The sequence below is a fragment of the Orycteropus afer genome, unplaced genomic scaffold, assembly GCF_000298275.1.
Source record: "Orycteropus afer afer isolate SDZICR_OR568_19922 unplaced genomic scaffold, OryAfe1.0 scaffold00003, whole genome shotgun sequence".
Lineage (NCBI taxonomy): Eukaryota > Metazoa > Chordata > Mammalia > Tubulidentata > Orycteropodidae > Orycteropus > Orycteropus afer.
Genome location: NW_006921590.1, coordinates 24,483,741 through 24,506,639, shown reverse-complemented (window position 1 = coordinate 24,506,639; position 22,899 = coordinate 24,483,741). Strand labels below are relative to the sequence as shown.

Here is a 22,899-nt window from a genome sequence, read left to right as displayed (position 1 = left end):
CAAAATTCTTAACAATGTCTACAAAGATATTGACTTCGTTGATTTTTTTTTTTCTATGCTGTTTCCTCTATGTGAAGAATGCTTCTCACCAATTTTCCTTTTACATCCCACCACCACCACCTTCACCACCTCTGTCATCACCACCACTACCACCACCACCATCACCATCCTCAACACCAACACCACCTTGAACACCACCACTCTCACCTCCATTGCTCTCTTAACTGTTGGAATTCAGGGATGAGTAAGCAGAAATATCTCTGACCTCAGAGACCTTGTATTCTCTGGGAGGGGGCAAATAACCAGATTATATTGTTTCAGACAGTAATAAATGTTAGAAAGGAAATAAAATAGGTGACTCAATCAAGTGCTTTTTCTGGGATGTGAAGTGGGTCTAATTTACCTGGGACATGAAGAAGTCAGGAAAGATCTCTCTGAAAGAATAATATTTGGTTGAGAAAGATCTGGCCATGTGGGGTAGCCCCAGATAGACACTGCATTACTCTACAACTGATGATATCCCTTCTTTGCCTGGTTGAACAAAAAGCATGAACATGTGCTGTTGGGTGTCACATTATCGGGTATTGCTCTCACTTAGTGTAATTATATATTAAGTGATAGGCATTTATTGAATATTATTGTATGTCTCACACTGTGTGTCAAGACTCTGAGGAGAAGAACAAAGGCCTTATTTCTTTATCTGTAAGACTTATTTATTCACTCATTAAGAAATTGAACACCAGCTTATTGTCAGGCATTGTGCTAGCCACTAGGAATACAGAGGTAAATATGAGTTGCTAAGGCTGCCCTCATGGTACTGCCAGTTCATTGGTGGTATAAGAGAGGACAAGCACAGAACTGGAAAATTATGCAGTGTGGGAAGTGATACTGGTCTCAGTTGTGCACAGGGACTTGTGACTCCTGAAAATAAATCTGAAATGAAAAGTTTCCAAGATGACATGACTCTAGGATTGAGATTTAAATAATGATAGGAGTTGTTCAGGCTGTAACAAGGCAAAGAAGCACAAAATATTTCTGTCACAGAAAATGCCATAAGCCAAGGCAGAGGTGAGGAATAGCATGATGTGTAGGCATTTCCAATAATTCAGTATGGCTAATCACTCTGAGTCAAAATTGACTCAATGGCAATGGGTTTGCTTTTTGGAGTTTTTAGTCATGGAAACCCTGGAGTCCCACCACCACTACCATCACCTGGCATGAATAGTTATGCTCTCAACTATAGCCAAAAGGTTGGTCATTCAAACCCATCCAGAGGTACCTCAGAAGACAGGTTTAACAATCTGTTTTCCAAAGGTCACAGGCATTGTTCTAGGCACCTGAAAACCCTATGGAGCAGTTCCACTCTGCATACAAGGTGTCACCATGAGTCAGAATCAATTTGATTGCAACTAATAAGAACAACAAATCATGGAAACCAGGATGGGAGTTGAAAGAAATGAGGGTGTAGAGATGCAGATCCCCACAGGGAACAAGTACCTCAACCCAGGGCTTACTTACTTTGTATATCAGCATCAACTGCTGCTTCCCTGTACTGAGTTACATCCTTGATGATTTGTGTCATGTTTTGGGAAAACATGCCTAGGTCTCTAACTGTCCTCAGGTAGAAATGAAACTGAGATGTGGCCATGGTCTTCAAGGTTTCCTCTGAAGCTCTCTGCATCCCCACAGACACGATCCTCACCCCATCATTCTGCAAGGCCCTAGCAGCCTCTTCCACATCATCCTCAGACTCAGCTGAAGCCAGGACCACCAAAATGGGAGGAAACTGTTTCTTGTCTCTCCCATCTGTGGGTGTAGAGAAATAGGTCCTATGAGCTTCCTGGAGAGCATTTCCTATCCTTAGGGATCCACCAAGGAACTTGAAGTTCTTCTTGAGATGGTTCAACATGGCGTTCTTCGATTTGAAGGTGCTCAGTTGGAATTCATTGTGGAGCTCATCACTGTACTGGGCCAGGGCCACGCGGTATTTGTTGGTCTCTATGGGAAGACTATTGATCATTTTGCTAATGAATGTTCTTACAAAGGGGAATGACTTAGTTCCCAGGTGATCAGAGCTGTCTATCAGAAACACGACATCTGCATAGTCAGGACCTGGCCATATCAAAACAAAACAACAACAAAACAAAGTAAAACTAGGTTATTGTTCAGTCTTTACATTTCAGACCATGGTACTTACATGAGAATATGTCCTACTGTTCAGAGTAATTCAGAATCCCAAGGAAAATGTCTTTTAGAGGTCAAAGAGAAGAAACTACTTGTTTTGCTAAAATGAAAAATAAGGAGTTTTTAGTAAAGTTAGCCAGCTGATTTTTCTTTCTCAACTATATACCAGACAATCTGACCTTTTTATGGGGGGAGGGGGTAGAAAGAAAGAAATTACTGTGATTCAGTTGCAAATTTACAAAGCAGATTCATTTTACACTCAACATTTCATAAACATTTTGTTTCATGGCATCCAATTACAATTCCTGCAATGGAACACCTCTCCTCAGAAGAAAGGCACCTCAGCACTAGGCACCTCAGAAGAAAGGCTTGGTGATCTACTTAAAAAAAAAACCTCAGCCATTGAAAACCATATGGAGTATAGTTCTACTCTGACACACATGGGGTCATCATGAGTTAGAACTGACTCAAGGGCAACTTTTTAAAAAAATTTTTGAGTATTGGTCATTTTGATATATTTCCCTTGCTATAATAAATCTGATTTGGTAAGCTGTTTATGATATTGAGGGCTGAGGAACAGCTCTCCTCCAACCTCTTTGTGCTTATCCCATCCCTGTGTCCTTCTTACTTATCCATTCCTATCCATCTACTTTTCCCTCTATGCAAATGCTACCCTTCCAATCTCTCACAGTTGATTGTTCTAAGGGGTACATCTCCCTGGGGTAGGTGTTCAGATTGTAGGCTTTCCTATTGGTTGGCTGAGAACTAACCCATAGGAGTTAGTCCAGTTCTCGGCCTGAAGGGTAACCTGGGCCCATAATCTAGGAGGTTTCACCAGTCAATCTGACTTTGTTGTTGTTCTGAAACCTTAAACTCTGATGTACTAGAGAACAGACAACATGAGACCACCCCAGAAAGTCCCAAAGTAGTCTTTTAGAAACAATATAGGGTAATCTATCTTGGGTTGAAGATCCTAGAAGCAAAGCCTGAGGCAGAGACTTGAGTGCATGGGTTTGGCTGAGGTGGAAGGCATATAGGAGAAGCAAGATAAGGTAGGAAAGGAGCAAAGAAAGATGTATTCTCTGAGAACATCTAGCCTTGGCCTGATCTGCAGAGGATTCTGGATCATAAATTATACCACAGCTGTCCCTACTTCACAAGGGGGCCAGGTTTTGTATGCCCCTATCAGTCAGCCATTGGCTACAGATCAGCCCCAGAAATTGGGGGTGGAAGTCAGAGGGCTATAGGGATAACCTTCTGGATAAAGTGGCTCCCATCAGACACAATAAACTCCACTAAGTAGTGGGAGTCAGATATGAGCTGTTGCAGGCGATATTCACAACAGCTAGGGGATGGGTTTGTCAGCCCATTAGAAAGGGTCTGGGGAATGGGAGGCACCAACAGGGTCTACCTTAGCAATTGTGGTCATTCGCCCAGACTCCCATAATTGGTGATGTGCTGATAAATGTCTTGCTTTAAAGTAACTCAGAAATTTGTCATTAAATCCTAGGTTATCACAGTGCAGAATTAGAAACACTTGTCTGAAATGTTTTTAGTAATTATAGGAGAGGAGCAAAACCTAGGTTTCATACTCTCTCCCTGCCAAAATAAAATATATTAATCCCTTTCCTATTTCACGTTTGTAAAAGCAAGGCAATAGTTTAAACACGTGAATACTTAATATTTGTTTTCTTTGCGGGGTTTCTTTTTTTTCCTTTTTCATTTCATTTACTAAGGTCACAATACAAACTGACCTACGTGCAAATGGGTTGACTTTTCATGAAGATGTGGAGAACACTGGGACTTAGCAAATCAGTAAATGACTAAAGGTTCTCTAGGCAGGTGAAGTATGATTCACAACTTTCACCCAGGGGTTTCTGTCATCTTTGAAAAATTAAGTTTGCTTGATACCGTATACCCACAACAACTACTAAATGCTTTCCGCTTTTATGTTTCAGTAATTTTTTTTCTTTCTCTCTACTTATTAAAATAAAGGTTTGCTGGGGCATAAAAATATTTATTACCCTAAATGATAATATACATAAATAATAATAATAAACACTAGTACCTGCGCTCTGATCAGCTGATGTTTCAGTCCAAAGAACTAGAACAAGTAGAATCAGGAGCATTTTGTTAGTGAAGATCTGTTGCTTTAACTCTGAAGGAGGAAAAAAAAATTAATTACAATATGAAAAATCCTGTGTACTAGGACATAACTACTGGGAAAATTGGGTTAGAGCACAATACACTGTAAATAAGTATTTGTTGAGCAATCTCAGATGTGGTGGTAAAATCCAAACAAAGCATTGTTGAAGATAGTGCTCATGTTCATTGAGCCCTTGCTAGGATTTAGGTACTTTTGTCAGTGTTGTACAAGTATTATTTAATTTAATACTCAAAACAGCCTTAGAGGGAGGTACTATTATTGTATGTGACTGATGAGAAAAGCACAGAGAGGCTTGGTTACCTGCAGAGCCAACATACCAACCCAGACCAGGTGACACAGACAGAGCCCAAGCTATTAGCCACTCTGCTATAAAGTTTATACAAAATCTATATCCTCATTGAATTTTTTAAAATACCTCTTTTTTATCCTCTATTGTTATGCCAACAATGATTATGATGTATGCTCATAACTTGGCTCATAAAAATCAATAGGCTTTCCATTTCTTCTTTAAAGCCTTGTAAAAATTGTTCTCTCACTTATAAACAGTTTTACAAATTACTTTAAAGTCAGCATTTCTCTTCTGCTTGCAATCAATCAGAACTCCTCAGGGAAGATGACAATATCATAAACAGCCTACCAAATCAGACTTGTTATTCAAAGGAAATAGATCAAAATGACCAATACTCAAAAATTTAAAAAAAAAAAAAAAAAGTTGCCCTTGAGTCAGTTCTAACTCATGATGACCTCATGTGTGTCAGAGTAGAACTATACTCCATATGGTTTTCAATGGCTGACTTTTTTTTGAAGTAGACCACCAGGCCTTTCTTCTGAGGTGCCTAGTGCTGAGGTACCTTTCTTCTGAGGTGACTTGAACTGCCCACCTTTTGGGTAGTAGCCAAGCTTGTTAACTGTTTGCACCCCAAATTGAGCTGCCTTAAATGACAGACCAAAGGTATCAGGGCTTTATTATACTCTAGAGTTGATCTTTCCACAAGTTCTTTATGAACTGCTTTTCATGCAGAAAGATTCAAATATATTGGAAGATAGAGTTGGAAGAGAGCCTCTAGATCATTTAAGTAAACCTCTATTTTACTGAAAAAGAAACTGAGACTCCCTGATAGTTGCTGACTTATATCAACACACAATGACTTTCAAATCTGTACTCATCACATTATATCATATAATTTACTTATTTGTTTATTTTATTATTGAGATAAAATTCAAAAATTCACTCTTTTAAAGTGTACAATTCAATATTTTCTAGTATATTTATAGGATGAGTCTCTGTTATCATTATCTAATTCCAGAATACTTTCATCATCCTATAAAGAAAACTCACACCATTAGCAATAACTACCCATTTCCCATCTTCCCACAGCCCTTGGCTTATTTTACATGTGTATTTGCCTATTCTGGACACTTAATACAAATTTTTGTTGTTGTTGTTGTTATGTGCCATCGAGTCGGTCCTGACTCATAATGACCCCTCCTTGGGTTTCCAAGGTGGTATCACTACGGAAGTAGATTGCCCAACCTTCCTTCCGAGGAGTGGCTGGTGGGTTTGAATCACCAGCCTTCTGGTTAGCAGTCAAGTGCCTTAGCCACTATGCTACCAGAGCTCCTATAGAATCATATAATATGTTATCTTTTGTATCTGGCTTCTTTCACTTAACACAATGTTTTCAAGGTATATTCGTGCAGTGGCAAGTATCAGCAGTTCACCCCTTTTTATGACTGAATATTATTCCATTATATGGAATTAAAAATTTTATCATTGATCTATTCATAGGCATTTGGGTTGCATTTGCTTATTACAAAAATGCTGCTATAAACATAAATGTACAAGTTTTTGTGTGGATATATGGTTTCATTGTCTTCGGTAGGTAACTAGGAATAGAATTATTGGTCTTATGGTAGTTCTAAGGTCCTATTTTCATTCTATGTTTACATTTTCATAAACTGCCAACCTGTTTTCTAAAGTGGCCATGCCACTTACATTCCCATTAGCAAGGTACGAAGGTTCCAATTTTTCCACATTCTCACCACATTTTATTGTCTGTATTTTTTATTATAGCCATCCAGTGGTATGAGCATTCTATCAGTCTGTCATTTTGCTGTACTGTGGTGACTTGTCTATGATGCTGGAAGCTATGCCATTGGTATTTCAAATACCAGCAGGGTCACTCTGCTCTGCAGGTATTGGTTCTGAGGTGCTCAGCAGCAGCAAACAAGGCAGTGATGGCATGTCTTATTCATGCATTTTTACTGTCTTTTTCCACCTTACTGGAATTAAGCTCTAAGAGAATGGATGAATGTTATAATAAATGTCATTGTATCTACAGCATTTCCTAAATGTGTGCATATATGTACAGCTTAATTTTGTAGAGGTGGAAATGCTATGCCAAAGGAGTGCTTAAGTGTTTAAATGGAGATTGCCAAATTGCTATCCACTGGGTTTCATTAAGAAATAGTCACACTAAAGATGTGCCACAACTGCCCAACACAGCATGTTATACTATCCTTACTTGACATTCTTATTTTGTCTTTTCATTACTTCTGCTTCCTTTAGTCTAGGTTGTTCTGGTTTCTCTATCTTCCACATTAGTTGTGCTCTTGAGACAAATATAATTTTTTTTTTTTTTTTTGCATGTAAGCTCATTTTTGGCTAGTAATGTATGCCTGAGAAAAGAGGGAAAATTTATGCTCCACCAGATAAGATGGGGATAGAAGGCGGAGCTTCTCAGGAGAGAGGCGCTCCATTGTTGTAATCTAGTTTCCACCACTCTCAATCCCCCACCCAATCCCACCTGTTATCAGGCCCTGTGGTTATTCTGGGGCAGCCACCCTTTATTAATTGTTACTCATCTATGGCTCTTGGTTCTTTGATTGTTCAATCTCCTTATCTCCATGGAGTATCTTAAGGTTGGATTGGATGGAGGAAACCAGCAACCAGTGCTAAATTGCCAATGAGTGCCAAACTAAAAGTCTCTCATGTCAGGAGAAAAGTGAAAAAAAGACTAGGGTATAGAAGTTATATCAGAGTGGGGACTTCTGCCTGTTTTGGTCATCATTTTATCTCTGGCTCCTGACACTTAGGAGAGGCCCACATAACATCTAAGGCCCCGCCTAATTCTAAACGTCTGTGACCCCCTGATTCCAGGATGGAAAGTCCTGAAATAGTGATTCTTCTAGAAGTTAATCAGACATTAGAGGAGATATGATCTAAACCAGGAGTCCCTGGGTGCCACAAACAATTAAGCACTTGGCTGCTAACAGAAAGGTTTGAATCCACTCAGAGGTCCTTCAGAAAAAGGCCTGGTGGTCTACTTCTGAAAGGTCAAAACCATTGAAAGCCCTATGCCCATTTCTGATCAGAAGCACATGGGGTTACCATGAGTTAGAATTGACTCTATTGCAACTATCTGCTTTTTTCTTTTAATGCCCGACTGGGGCACAGTTTGAATAGCTTCTAAGAACCAGCTCACCCATTCTCATACTCTCCAATCCTCAAATGCTCTGAGGCTGGTTGGGAATTCTAAGCCAGGACCCCCTCTGAGGGGCAGGTACCCCAAGTGTGCTTCAGAAGGAATTAACAGTTCAACCACACATCTGGAGAGAAGACTCCACACATTGAAGATTAGACAGCAACCAGCTGAGCCAGCTATTTCCTGTGGGGCTCATTAGCACACATAGATCAATCAGATAGAAATGGGGAACAAAACTCTCCAGCCATTGCCAGAAGCCAAAATAGGAGGGTAATAATGGAATAACTAATAATCATTTCTTTTGATTACATTCTTTTGGTCATAAATGTCTGTGAAGATAAATGATACTCATTCTGAATGGTAAACTGTACTTTCCATAGGCAGTATATCTTATAACAAAAAGTCTTAAAGTGATGTGTGGAAGAGGAATAAAAAACAGCTTAATTTATCAAACTATAAGGGTACACAGTAATAGCTTGCAACCTTCTGGCAGGTTCAGACACTATAGGAAAATAGCAATTATTTAGTAAATTATAATAACACAGCCAAAGCATTGGTGTAAATCTGGAGCCCACTGGAATGGAAATAAGTATGTAAGCAGTTTGCTAAAAGTTTGCATTGCTAAATCTTAAATCAAACATGGTACAAACAGCAGTTCAAAACCACCAAGGCTGATTTCATTCTTTCCCTCCTTTTTCAGGTAAAGAAGCAGGAGGTCCTGAAAGATTGTCAGAAATAGATATCAGGTCATGTTGCCATTTGTCTTCTGCCAAATTTCTTATCTCCCTAATACCTGCTCTTCATTCTCCCTGGTTAATCATCCCTTGGTCAACACAGACAAAAGGCCCTAAAACAGGCAAACAACAGACTGACTAGGATATGGAGTTCCAAAAGAGAAAGAAGGATATAATTTAGGAACTACATCCTCCAACTAGAAAGGAGATTTGAATGCATATGCACCAACCACTTATTTCCAGCTGAAGGTCTGTGGTCCAGAGAGTTTGGATGACATATACAAGTTCCTGGCGGAGCTAAGACTAAAGCCTAGACCTCAGCTTCCCTGGGGCATTGGTCCATTTCTGAGAGCATTGGGAAGGCACACTGTGTTTTCTTGTCAGCAGGGACAATGATGCCAGATAATTGCCCAGACTTATTTTCCAATGCACAATTCAAAATGAGCAGAAACAGTTGCAAACATCCATTAATAATTAGGAAGTGGAATGCATGAAGTATGAATCTAAGAAAATTAGAAACTGTCAAAAATTAAATGGAACACATAAAGATCAATCCTACGCATGAAAGAGCTGAAATAGATTGGTACTGGCCATTTTGAAATACAGAATCATATGGTCTACTATGTTGGGAATGACAAATTGAAGATAAATGGTGTTACATTCATCATCAAAAAGAACATTTCAAGATGTATCCTGAAGTACAACACTGTCAGTCACAGGATAATATTCATATGCTTACAAGGAACACCAGTTAATATGACTATTATTTAAACTTACATAGCAACCACTAATGCCAAAAGTGAAGAAATAGAAGATTTTTTCCAACTTCTGCAGTCTGAAATTGATCAAACATTCAATCAAGAAGGCTTGAAAATTACTGGTGATTAGAATGCAAAAGTTGGAAATAAAGAAGAAGAATTGGTGGTTGGAAAATGTGGCCTTGGCGATAGAAAAACACTGGAGATCACATGACAGAATTTTGCAAGACCAATGACTTATTCATTGCAAATACTTTTCTTTCAACAAATAGTGACTATACATGTGGACCTTGCAACATGGAATACACAGGAATCAAATCAAGAACATCTGTGGAGAGGGACAACAGAGAAGCTCAATATCATTAGTCAGAACAAGGCCAGAGGCCTACTGTGGAACAGGCCACCAATTGCCCCTATGTATATTCAAGTTGAAGCTGCAGAAAATTAAAATAAGTCCATAAGAAGCAAAGTACAACCTTGAGTATATAGTACCTGAATTTAGAGACCATCTCAAGAATAGATTTAATACACTGAACACTAATGACTGAAGGTGAGATGAGTTGTGGGAATGACATCAAGGACATCATATATGAAGAAAGAAAAGGATAATTAAAAATAAAGGAAAGACCAAAATGGATGTCAAGAGGGACTCTGAAACTCACTCATGAATGTAGAGTACTCAAAGAAAATGGAAGAAATGGTGACATAAAAGAGCTAAACAAAAGATTTCAGAGGGCAGTTTGAGAAGACTAAGTAAAGTATTATAATGAAATGTGAAAAGACCTGGAGTTAGAAAACCAGAAGGAAAGAATGCTCTTGGCATTTTTCAAGCTAAAAGAACTGAAGAAAAATTCAAGCCTTGAGCTGCAACATTGAAAATATCTATGGGCAAAATACTGAACAAAGCAGGAAATACCAAAAGAAGATGGAATACACAATCACTGTACCAAAAATAATGGTCAAAATTCAACCATTTCAGAAAGTAGCATATAATCAAAAACCAGTGGTATTGAAGGAAAAAGTCCAAGCTTCACTGAAGGCATTGGCAAAAAACAAGCTCCAGGAATTGACAGAATAGCAATTGAAATGTTTTAACAAATAGATGCAATGCTGGAAGTGCTCACTTGTTTGGAAGACAGCTAGCTACCTGGCCAACTGATTGGAATAGACCGTATTTGTGCCAATTCCAAAGAAATGTGATTCAACAGAATGTGGAAATTATTGAACAATCTCATTAATATAGCAAGCAAATAAAGTTTTGCTGAAGATAATTAAAAAATGGTTGCAGCAGTAAGTCAAAAGGAAATTGCAAAATTAAAGCCAGATTCAGAAGAGGACATGGAAAAACGAATATCTCTGCTGGTGTCAGATGGATCTTGGCTGAAAGTAGAGAATATCAGCAAAATGTTTACTTGTATTTTACTGACTATGCAAAGGCATTCCATTGTGTGCATCATAATAAATTATGATAACATTGCAAAAAATGGGAATGCCAGAACACTTAATTGTACTCATGAAAAACCTATACATAGACCAAGAGATAGTTGTTTAAACAGAACAAGGGGATAGTTCATGGTTCAAAATCAGAAAAGGTGTGCTGTTGTTGTTGTTAGGTACCATCGAGTCATCTCCGACTCATAGGGACCCCATGCATAGCAAAACGAAACACTGCCCGGTCCTGTGCCAGTTCCACAATCTTTGCTATACCTCAGCCCATTGTTGTAGCCACTGTCAATTCATCTTGTTGAGGGCCTTCCCCTCTTTCGTTGACCCTCTACTTTACCAAGCATGATATCCCTTTCCAAGAAATAGTTCCTTCTGACAGCATGACCAAAATAGGTTAGAGGAAGTCTGGCCATTCTCACTTCCACGGAGCATTCTGGCTGCACTTCTTCCAGGATAGATTTGTTAGTTCTTTTACCACTCTACGGTACTTTCAGCATTCTTTGCCAGCACCACAACTCAAAAGCATTGACTCTTCTTCTTCAGTCTTCCTTATTCATTGTCCAGTTCTCACATGCATATGAGGCAATTGAAAATACCATGGCTTATGTCAGGCGCACCTTAGTCCTCAAGGAGACATCTTTGCTCTTTAGCACTTGAAAGAGGTCTTTTGCAGCCACTTTGTCCAGTGAGTTTGTTTTTCTTGTTTGTTTTGTTTTTAATATGTCATCTGATATCTTGACTGCTGTTTCCATTGGTGTTGATTGTAGGACCAAGCAATATGAAGTCTTTGACAACTTCAAACTTTTCCCCATTTATCATGATGCTGCTTATAGGTCCATTTGGGAGGATTTTTGTTTTCTTTATATTGAGATGTAATCCATACTGCAGACTGTAGTCTTTAATCTTCATCAGTAAATGCTTCAAGTCATCCTCACTTTCAGCAGGCAAAGTTGTGTCATCTGCATATCACAGGTTGTTAACGAGTCTTCCTCCAATCTTGATGCCATGCTCTTTTCCATATATTCCAGCTTCTCAGATTAAAGGTGTGGACTAGAGCTGTATCCTTTCACCATACTTATTCAGTCTGTATGATGAGCAAACAATCCCAGAAGTTGGACTATATGAAGAAGAACATGACATTAGGACTGAAGGAAGATTTGTTAACAACCTGTGATATGCAGATGACACAACCTTGCTTGCTGAAAGCTAAGAGGGCTTGAAGCACTTACTATGAAAATCAAAGACTATATACAGTCTTCAGTATGGATTACACCCTAGCAAAAAGAAAATAAATACTTCTCAAATTGACTAATAAGCAACATCACAATAAATGGAAAAAAATATTGAAAGTGTCAAGAGTTTCATTTTACTTGGATCCACAAACAATTCCTATGGAAGCAGTGGTCAAAAAATCAAACATTAGAGGTATGGCCAGGATGGCATACTTGTTATTGTTGTTGTTATGTGCCATCGAGTCGGACCCGACTCATGGTGACCCCTCCTTGGGTTTCCGAGGCAGTATCACTGATCGAGGCCTTAAACAAGGTAACTGGCTCCATCACCCAGGATTGTGCTAGCAACCACATCAGGATTGGCAGCCAGAGAGGTGTGATCTCTTTCCCCACCCCAACCTTGCACAACCTCCTAATGCCTACTACATGGTAGCCAGACAAAACTCTCCACAGTACCAGTTATGTGCCCCTTCTGTTTTTCTCTCATTCTTTTTTCTTTCATCTTAGTTCTTCCCTCTTCCTTCATTTTTTTCTTTTTGTTTGTCTCTTCTTTCCCCCCTTTCTTTTTTGATCCTGCACAGCAGGTGCTCCACCCCACCACCTCCTTTGTCATCAGCTCCAGCCCCGGCCCCTCCACTGTTGGCAGTGCTCACTCCCATGGAGTGCACACCACGTTTCCACTGCACCTGTAGTTGGCAGCTAGCACTTTCTTTTTTTTTTCTCTCCTTTTCTCTCTCCATGATTCTTCCCTCTTCCCCATGCTTGTCTTTTTTTTTTCCCCTCTCTTTATCCCACTTACATTTTTTTGATCTTGCAGAGTGGGTGCACCATTCCTCACTGGCTCCACGGTCAGCTATGCCTGCCACCACAGTCTGCAGTCAGCAGTGTGTACTCTCACAGAGTGAATGCCATGATTCCACTGTAGGCTTGTTTGGTGGCTAGCACTCGCACCAGTTCTGTGCCACTTCCTTTTCTTCTCTCTCTCTTAATCTTTTTTTTTTTTTTTCTTATTTTTTCCTCATGTTGCCACTGGTTTTTGATTAAAAGAGATACCTTTTTTCCTCTTTTTTAAATATTCTCTCCTTTACATCTCCTTCCCTTTTTTCTTTTTCTCTTTTTTTGGTCCTGTGGCACAAGTACCCCTCCCCAACAGAGGCAGCATCTGCCTCTGCAAGCAATGCATGATCCTGTGAACAGGTTGCTGTCCCTACCACCTCCATAGTCAGCAGAGACCCCACTACCCACCCCTCCATGGCCGGCAATGTGCCACCTGCAGACCAAGCATTGCATTACTGCTCCAGCTATGTTTAGCAGCTAGCATTCACACCAGTACTGTACTTTTTTCCCCTCTTTTCTTTCTTCTTACTTCTTCCCTCTTTGTTCCCCCACCCCTTCTTTTTGCTTCTTTTCTTTTTTTGCTTCCGCCTCCTTTTTTTTTTCTTTCCCTCTATCAGTTGGGAGCCAGTGACCCTACCTAGCCAGATGCCCCACTTCTGCCACCCCACGCACTGGGTGAGTGCCACCACCAGCTATGGCACTACTGGATCAACAACAGACAGAGGCCAGCACCCACTCAGCCTTCCCTCGGCATCTCTACATGACCAGCAATTAGAGACTTGTATCAATACTCCTAATCACTAACAAATTCACCCACAGACAAATGATGAGTGCCCTAGTGCTTCCAAACTACTGACTAGAGTAGAATGTCCACCCCATTGCCCAGATACATTAAAACAAAACAAAAAATAAGACTGAAGCAAAACAACATAAAATCAAAAAATTGATACAATAAATCCACAATGTTTCAGACACAAAAGACAACTTTAAATCACAGAAAAAATAGGACAAATGGTGTGAATACAAAACCAGAAAATATTCAGGAGGAAGTACTGCTATTTGAACTACTGATAAGAAATTCAAAAGATATATTCTCAGATTGTTTCAGCAGATTAAGAGAGAGTTCAAGGAAAATAAAGATGATAACAAAGAAATTACAGAGAAAAATCAAAGAAACACAGAAAAAATTCTAGAAGAATTCAGGAAAAACAATTGACAAAATAAGTGGAAAATCAGAAATCACACAAAAACAGTAAATAGAAATTCAGGAGATTAAAACTAAAATTACAGAAATGGATAATGCATTGGAAAGGCAAAGGACTAGAACTGAATCAGTGGGAGATAGAATTAGACAAACCTCTTAACACTGATCTATTAGAGGAACAATCAGAAAAAAAGAATGAAAAGAAGTGAAGAAAGATGAAGAATTACATGACACTATCAAGAAGAATAACATATGTGTGACTAGACTCCCAGAACAAGAAGAGACAAAAAAAAAAAAGAAAAGAAAATTGTCAGAGATTTGTTGGAAGAAAACTTCCCTTATAACATAAAAGATGAGAAATACTCATTCAAAAGCTCAGTGAACCACCAAGAGCATAGAAAATTACCAAGACATATCATAATCAAACTTTCTAAAACCAAAGACAAAGAAAGATGCCTGAAACCAGCTTGGGAAAAATAAAAAGTCACCTACAAAGAACCAAAAAGATAAAAGAAGCTGTGACTTCTCAGAAGACATCACACAGTCAAGAAGGCAATAGGATGACATAAATAAAACCTGGAAAGAAAAAAAAGTTACCAACCAAGAATTATATATCTAGCAAAATTGTCCCTCAAATATGATGGCAAAATTAAGACATTTCCAGATAAACCAGGAAAAAAAGAGAGAGAGAGAATTTGTAAAAAAAAAAAAAAGATGAACCTTAAAAGAGATGCTAAAGGGAGTCTTTCAGACAGAGAATCAACAACAGCAGACAACAATCTTAGATTAAGACACACAACAACATCAGATGGAAAACAAGTTATATCTAGAAGCATGAAAAAGAAAACAAACCTACAACACTGAAAATCAGGAACAAGAGATAGCAATTTGTAAATGAAGACAACTACAAAGCAAAAAAAGGAAGTAAATGGTATAGTTACAGAATTTCCAAATGGAGAGGAAGTCAAGATAATATCAAGATAGAATGGACTGTTTTATACTTGATAAGTAGTAATAACTTACACAGTAACCTCAAAGAAAATTAATAAACCTCACCAAAACAAAAAAGAAGGAAATCATAAGCATTCATTAAGAACTAAAACAACAGCAATGAAGGAAATTATAAGACAATTTGTTAACACAATAAACTCAGCACAGAAAAATATATGGAATAAAGAAACTCTCAACACCACCAAAAAAAAAAACACAGCAAAATGACAGCAGTAAATTCATACTTACTGATAATGACACTGAATTTAAATGAATTAAATACACCAGTCAAGAGACAGAAAGAAGCAGATTGGGTAAGAAAATATAACCCATCAATATGCTATCTACAAGAGTCACACCTTAGACACAAAGACAAAAATAAGCTAAAAATCAAAAGATGGAAAAGTATACATCAAACAAATAGCAAACAAAAAAGGAGCAGGAGTGGTGATACTAATTTTTGATAAAACAGACTTTAAGGCAAAAACCTAGCAAAAGAGACAAGGAAGGACATCATATAATGATGGAAGTGTCAACCCAACAAGAGGACATAACCATAATAAATATCTAAGCACCCAATCAAAGGGCCCCAAAACACATAAATGAAGCTTTAACACAACTGAAAAGAGAAATAAACAACTCATAATAAAAGTAGGAGATTTTAATATACCGCATTCAATGAAGGACAGAACAAGTAAAAGAAAATAAAAAAAGATACAGAAGATCTAACCAACACAACCAATTTGACCTCATAGACATATACAGAACACCCCACCCAACAATAGCAAAATATACACTCTTTTCCAGCACATATGAGACATTCTCCAGAACAGATGATATATTAGGCCACAAAACAAACCTCAATAAATTTAAAAACATCAAAATCCTACAAAGCATCTTCTCAGATCACAATGTTATAAAATTAGAAATCAACATCAGGAAGAACAAGGTAAAAAATATAAAATGTATGGAAACTGAAGAGCACCCTGTTTAAAAACTACTCAGCAGTACAAGAAATAAAAAATAAAAATTTTAAATTCCTTGAATCAAAGGAGAATGAAAATACAACATACTAAAATCTTTGGAGGAGGTCTGGTAGCATAGTGCCTAAGGCACTTGACTGCTAACCAGAAGGCTGGCAGTTCAAACCCACCAGCCACTCCTTGGAAGGAAGGTTGAACAATCTATTTCTGTAATGATACTGCCTCGGAAACCCAAGGAGGGGTCACTATGAGTTGGGTCCGACTTGGTAGCACATAACAACAACAACAAGAAAGTCTTTGGGAGCTCCGGTGGCATAGTGCATAAGGCATTTGACTGCTTATCAGAAAGCTGGTTGTTCAAACCCACCAGCTAGGGAAGATTGGGCAGTCTACTTCCATAGAGATACCTCCTTGGAAACCCAAGGAGGGGTCACTATGAGTCAGATCTGACTTGACAGCAGTGAGTTTGGTTTTGGTGTTTTTGAAGTCTTTGGAACACAGTAAAAGCAGTGTCCAGAGGATAAACTTACAGCAATAAGTTGTTGTTATGTGCCATCGAGTTGTACCTGACTCATCATAGTGACCCCTCCTTGGGTTTCTGAGGCAGTATCACTACAGAAGTAGATTGCCAACCTTCCTTCTGAGGAATGGCTGGTGGGTTTGAACTGCCAGCCTTCTTGCTAGCAATAAGTGCACACACCAAAACAGAAATAATCAATATCAAGATCTTAAGCCAACATCCCCAACAATTAGAAAAAGAACAGCAACAAAAGCCTACAGTCACCAGAAGAAAGGAAATAATAAAGATTTGAGCAGAAATAAATGAAACAGAAAGATAACAGAAAGAATTAACAAAACTAGAAGTTGGTTCTTCAAAAGGATTAATAAAATCAACAATCCACTTGCAAATCTAACAAAAGAAAAGAAGATTGAACTAAAACTAATAAGAAATGAAAGGGTGATATCACAACAGAACCAAAGGAAATAAAAAGGATAATAACAGAATACTAGGAAGAACTGTACTTCAACATATTTGAAAACTAAAAGAAATGGACAAATTTTGAGAAACACAGAAAGCAGCATTCTTTGAAGTTTACCTGAGATGGGAAGGAAAAGGAGCACAAATCACTAACCAGAGGGTAGTCACATATTAACTTGGGTGAAGGGAAAGGCAATACACAATAGGGTAAGGTGAAAACCAAATGATTAAGGTAAAGGAAGACACAGGGAGGAGCACAAGAGTTAAAGGGAACAAAGGTAAATACTTCTATACACACAATCCTGCGATGATAGCAACAATAATCTGTGAGTGGATACACAGATAGGTATGCAAACTACCTAGGAGTGGGAAGGCAAATATGGCTATACCACAAATATCTATAGGTTTGACAGAGGATATTTCTACATACGTATTAGTATGTGCTACAATTATATCCATGAGGACAGTAGAGCATACAAAGGACAAAGTTATGAAAACTTCTTAGTGATAACCAAACACATTGAGGGAATGAGCCACTGGGCCCAGGGACTCAACATCATATAGTCTTGGAGGTCATCAAAGTGAACTGGCATAATATAATCCACAAAGACAATGTTCTACATCCTACCAGTGAGTAGTCACTGGAGTCTTAAAAGCTTGTGAGGGGCTATCTAATGTGCAACTATTGGTTTCACCCGTCCAGAGGAAAGAGTGAAGATAATCAAAGTCACATGGAAACAATCAGTCCAAAGGACTAACGGACCACACAAACTCCAGCCTCCACGACCCTGAGACCAAAAGAACTAAATGGTGCCCAGATACCACTGCTGACTGTTATAAAGGAGATCACAATAGGCAGTTCTGGATAGAATTGGAGGAAAATGCAGAACAAAACTCAAAATAATGAAAAAGAATATGCTTACTGGTCTGATAGAAACTGGCAGAATTCCCAAGACTGTGGTCTTTAGTCTTAACCCTTTAAGCCATGCCTGTGGCTGAACTTTCAGCCAAACAATAGGCCTATTAGGTGAACAATAACACCGTAGGGTATGCAGTCTCTAGAACAAGCAATCACACAAGATCAAAGGGCAGCATTTGCCCAGGGATAAACCTTAGAAGGCAGGAGGGGATGGGAAAGAAGGACAAAAAGAAACAGTAAACACTGTGGGGAATGGGATCAATTTCATGAATCAAAAAGTGTATGAATTGATGCAACGATGGGTCTCTCCTCATGCAGAGCAAAGAAGAATGAAGAAAACCAAAATTCATGGAAACAATTAGTCCTAGCAACTGGTACACCATCTGATCTGCATGCATCCTATACAACTATGAGACCAGAAGGACTAGATGGTGCCCGGCTACCACTGTCATCCACTTGGAAGGGGATCTATGTAGGAGACCCTTGATAGAGAGGGAGAACAATGTGGAACCAAACTCAAAATCACTTGGAGAAAAAAAATGTGTATGAATTGTTGAATGGAAAACAAATTTTCTCTGTAAACTTTCACCAAAATCACAATTAAATGTTAAGAAGAAAGTAAATCAAATGACATATTGCATTTGGCAAATCTGCTGCAAAAGACCTCATAAAAGTGTTAAAAAACAAAGATGTAACTTTGAAGAGGAAAGTGTGCCTGACTCAAGACACAGTATTTTCAATTTCCTTATATGTATGTGAAAGGTGGACAACAAATAAGGAAGACAGAAGAATTACTGATGCCTTTAAATTATGGTGTTGGCAAAAATATTTAATATACCATCAGCTGCCAGAAGAATGAATACATCTGTCTTGGAAGAAGTACAGCCATAATATTCCTTAGAAGTGAGGATGGCAAGACTTCTTCTCACATATTTGTACATGCTATCAAGAGAGACCAGTCCCTGGAGAAGAATATCATGTTTGGTAGAGGGTCAGGGAAAAAGAAGAAGACACCCTCAATGAGATAGATCGACAGTGGCTACAACAATGGACTCAAACATAGCAATCATTGTAAGGATGGTGCTGGACCAGGCAGTGTTTTGTTCTGTTTTACATAGTGTCACTGCAAGTTGGAAATGACTTGAGAACACCTAACAACAACAATAATGTCTCCCTATCTTAATACCCTCTCTGTAGGTGCCACATAACTGTGTTCTCCTTGTCTTTTGATCTCTTCTTCCACTGCATGGGTTCTCAGAAAGAATAAGTATGTGGCTCTTCCACATCTCCAAGTCTACTCACACAACCATATACCTACTCCAGTTTCCTGGGTTGTCAAATTTAGTCTTCTTCTTTGGAAAATATCACATTTTGCCTAGTTCTGTGGTTACTGAAATACTTTTGTTAATCCCCTACCTTCTCCATCACTGTAACACACACACTTAGGAGCTTTTTGAGTATAGAAGTGCTTAGCTCTTCACCCTTGCCTACTGAGTGTCCCATTTGCCTTATTTAGGGCCTGCTCAAGAGGAGGTTCTCAAGAACATTTGTTGAATTAATTGCTTAGGAGATGCTGAGCCATTCCTCCTCAACTTTCTAACAATTTTAATATAGCAGCAATTCCATGTATTTCTAGAAGCAAAAGGCTATGTTTGGAGTATCTTGAGATTAAGAGAGTAATAGACTGTACATGGAAGCCAACTCTACCAGTTTGAACAACTATGTGGCACAGCTGAACAATCATTCTAGACAAGTCCTGGGGAGCCTGCTCTAGCAGGGAAGTCCACACTGTGCAGATGGTCCTAGGTCTACCTTTGTAAAAAGCAGAAGTCTTCCAAATCCCCTTTGATCAGCCAAGGAAGAAGTAGAGAGGGCAGGGCAAAAGGACTAGAGGATGTGGTTGGCAGTGCTACTTGGAACAACATATCCGTTAGTATAGGCTGGAGAGTACATGAGGAATGAGGATCCAGAATTCCAGTGTGGCCAGAAACAGTTTCAGTCCAATGACACAAATACTTACTGAGGATCTATAATCCATGAAGCTCAGTGCAGGCAACATGGGAAATACAGGTGAAGACCCAGTCCTGGCCTAAAAGAAGAGGAGAACCTTTGCCAAGCAAAGTTCAACTCACGATTTACAACTTCATTCAATGAGCACCTCTTTAGTACTACTGGAATTTATTCATATGGTTTGTATGTATGTACATATACATACCTATATGTGTACACATATGTCTTAGTCATCTAGTATTTCTATAACAGAAATACCATAAATGGGTAGGTTTAACAAACAAATTTATTTTCTCTTGGTTTAGGCTAGAAGTCTGAATTCAGAGTGCTGGCTCTAGGGAAAGGCTTTCTCTCTGTGTTAGCTCTGGAGGAAGGTCCTTGTTGCTTCTGAGCTTCTGCTTCTAGGCAATCTTCATGTGCCTTGGCATCCCTCTTCCCTTATCTCTGCTCTGCTCACTTGTTTAATCTCTTTTATATCTCAAAAAAGACTGACTCAAAATACACCTTATACTAATCTTGCCTCCTTAACATAAAAAGACTATCTATTACCAAGTAGGATTATAACCACAGGCATAGAGGTTAGGATTTACAACACGTTATTTTTTGGGAACTCAATTCAATCCATAGCATTCTACCCTTTGGCCTCCAAAAATTCATGTCCTTGCCACATGCACAACACATTTACCCCATCACCTCATCCAAAATCTTAAATCAACTCCAAATCCAAAAATCTCATCTTCTGAATCATCTAAATCAAATAAGGGTGAGACTTTAGGCATATTTCATCCTAGGGCAAAATTCCTCTTTATCTGTGACCTATGAAATCTAAACTACAAGTTATCTGTTTCCAAAGTACAGTAGTGGAACAGACACAAAGTAAACATTTCCATTACAAATAGGAGAAATTGGAAGGAAAGAAGGGGTATCAGCACCAATCAAGTCCAAAACCTATCAGAACTTACATTAGCTCTCAAGGACTGAAAATAATCTTCTGTTCTCTGAGACCATCTGGGCAATGGTCCCAACCTCCAGACGTTGGCCATACCCTCTGGATTCTGGGTGGAGGCCTCTCAGCCCTGGGCTTTAGTTCCGTCTTCCAGGCCCACTGGAATGGCAACTCTACTCCCTCAGCTTTGGACAGCCCAATTCCCCTAGTCTATCTGATTGACCCCTACCATTGGTGCCAGCAGGGCCTATTCTTCAGTCTCTTGGGCATGGAAACCCAAACTCCTCAGCTTTGAGTGGTGGTCCCATCCTGCTGACACACTTTAATGGCAGCCCACAGTCCAGAACTGACTTGAAAAAGATTTAACTCTATGAAACCTAAGAGGCTGTGTGGCCCCACCCTTTGAGATCCAGGAGACCATGGCCCCACCTTTTGAAACAGAGAAGGCTCTTCTTTCTGTGTTCTTTTCAACAGTTTTGCATGAGCTCCGAACTGCTGCAGGGATTGCCCTTTTATCTTCTTGGAGGACAACAAATGTAGTTCCTTTGGCCTGCTTTCTACCTGTAGAATTCCAAGAGGCAGACAATGCTTTTTCCTTTCATTCTTTCTCTGTCCCCTTCAGTCTAAACTGATGGGTTTTCCTGCCATAGTAGTTGGTTAAATTCATCAGTCATAGGCTTAATTTCTTTAACAAAAGATTGTGCAGCCACATACCTGGTGAAAATTCTAGGACATGTGTCCTTAGTACAACAGAATTGTCCACATCTTTAAGTTCTGTTTTCATTTTGCACAGTTCATTTTTAAGTCCATCTCTATCCTCTTACTTTTTACTACAAGCAGCAAGGAGAAACCATGTGGCTCTTTTAAGACCTTGCTTAGAAATCTTATCAGCCAGATATCCAAGTTCATTACCTTCTAACAAACACTCCAACATAATTCAGACAAGTTCTTTGCTACTGCATAAAAAGCATCGTCATTCCTCCAGTGCTTAATCATATGTTCATCATTTTCTTTTAAAGCCTCACCAGAAGCACATTTAATGTCCACATTTCTAGCAACTGTACACATTTCTAGCATTCTGTACCTGGGGCCATATGTATTCTCTAAGATGGTAGAGACTTTCTCTATAGCTCTCCTCACTTCCTCTGAGTCCTCATCAGAAGTGCCTTTGATATCCATAATTTTACCAATAGTCTTCAGGCAATCTATGCTTAGCACCTTAAAACTCTTCCAGCTTCTACTCATTACCCAATTCCAAAAGAACTTCCACATTTCAGGTATCTGTCAGAGCAGCACCCCACCCTTGGTGCCAAATTCTGTTTTAGTTACCTAGTGTTGCTATAACAGAAATATCACAAGTGAGTGGCTTTAACAAACAAATTTATTTTCTCTCAGAGTTATGAGGCTAAAGGTCTGAATTCAGAGTGTTGGATTTAGGGAAGTCTTTCTCTCTCTGTTGGCTCTGGAGGAAGGTCCTTGTCTTTTCTGAGCTTCTGCTTTATTTTTCTGGGCAATCTTCCCGTGGCTTGTCATCTCTCTTCCCCTGTTTCTGCTCTGCTCGCTTGTTTAATTTCTTTTATATCTCAGAAGAGACTGACTCAAGATACCCTTTATACTAATCCTGCCTCATTAACATAACAAAGACAACCCATTCCCAAATGGGATTATAATCACAATTGTTGTTGTTGTTATGTGCTGTCGAGTAGGACCCGACTCATAGCAACCCCTCCTTGGGTTTCCGAGGCAGTATCATTATGGAAGTAGATTGCCCCATCATAGAGATTAGGATTTACAACATATATTTTGTGGGAACACAATTCAATCCATAACAACACATATTTATGAACATTCACGCATATTTCTAATGGATTATTTATTTATCCGTTCAGCATATTTTCCTGAGTGCCAATTAAATTTTAGGTACTGTTTTAGGCACTTTGGATTCAATGGTGGACAAAACAGACAAAAATCTCACTCACATGAAACGTTCATTCTGGTTGCTTACATGCCAGCCTACCCCTCTGT

The 22,899-nt window shown here is 39.0% G+C and overlaps 1 protein-coding gene across 1 annotated transcript in view; it reads right to left on the bottom strand.

The window, feature by feature from the left end:
* Positions 1-21,658, bottom strand: part of COL6A5 (collagen type VI alpha 5 chain) — a 135,925-nt gene extending 114,267 nt beyond the window's left edge. The window contains exons 1-3 of the mRNA XM_007936816.2: positions 21,589-21,658; positions 4,247-4,342; positions 1,519-2,112 (exon numbers count right to left, since the gene is read on the bottom strand). Coding sequence (XP_007935007.2) covers positions 1,519-2,112; positions 4,247-4,342; positions 21,589-21,658 — 760 coding nt within the window. The remainder of the gene's footprint in view (positions 1-1,518; positions 2,113-4,246; positions 4,343-21,588) is intronic.
* Between the last annotated feature and the right edge of the window lie 1,241 nt (positions 21,659-22,899).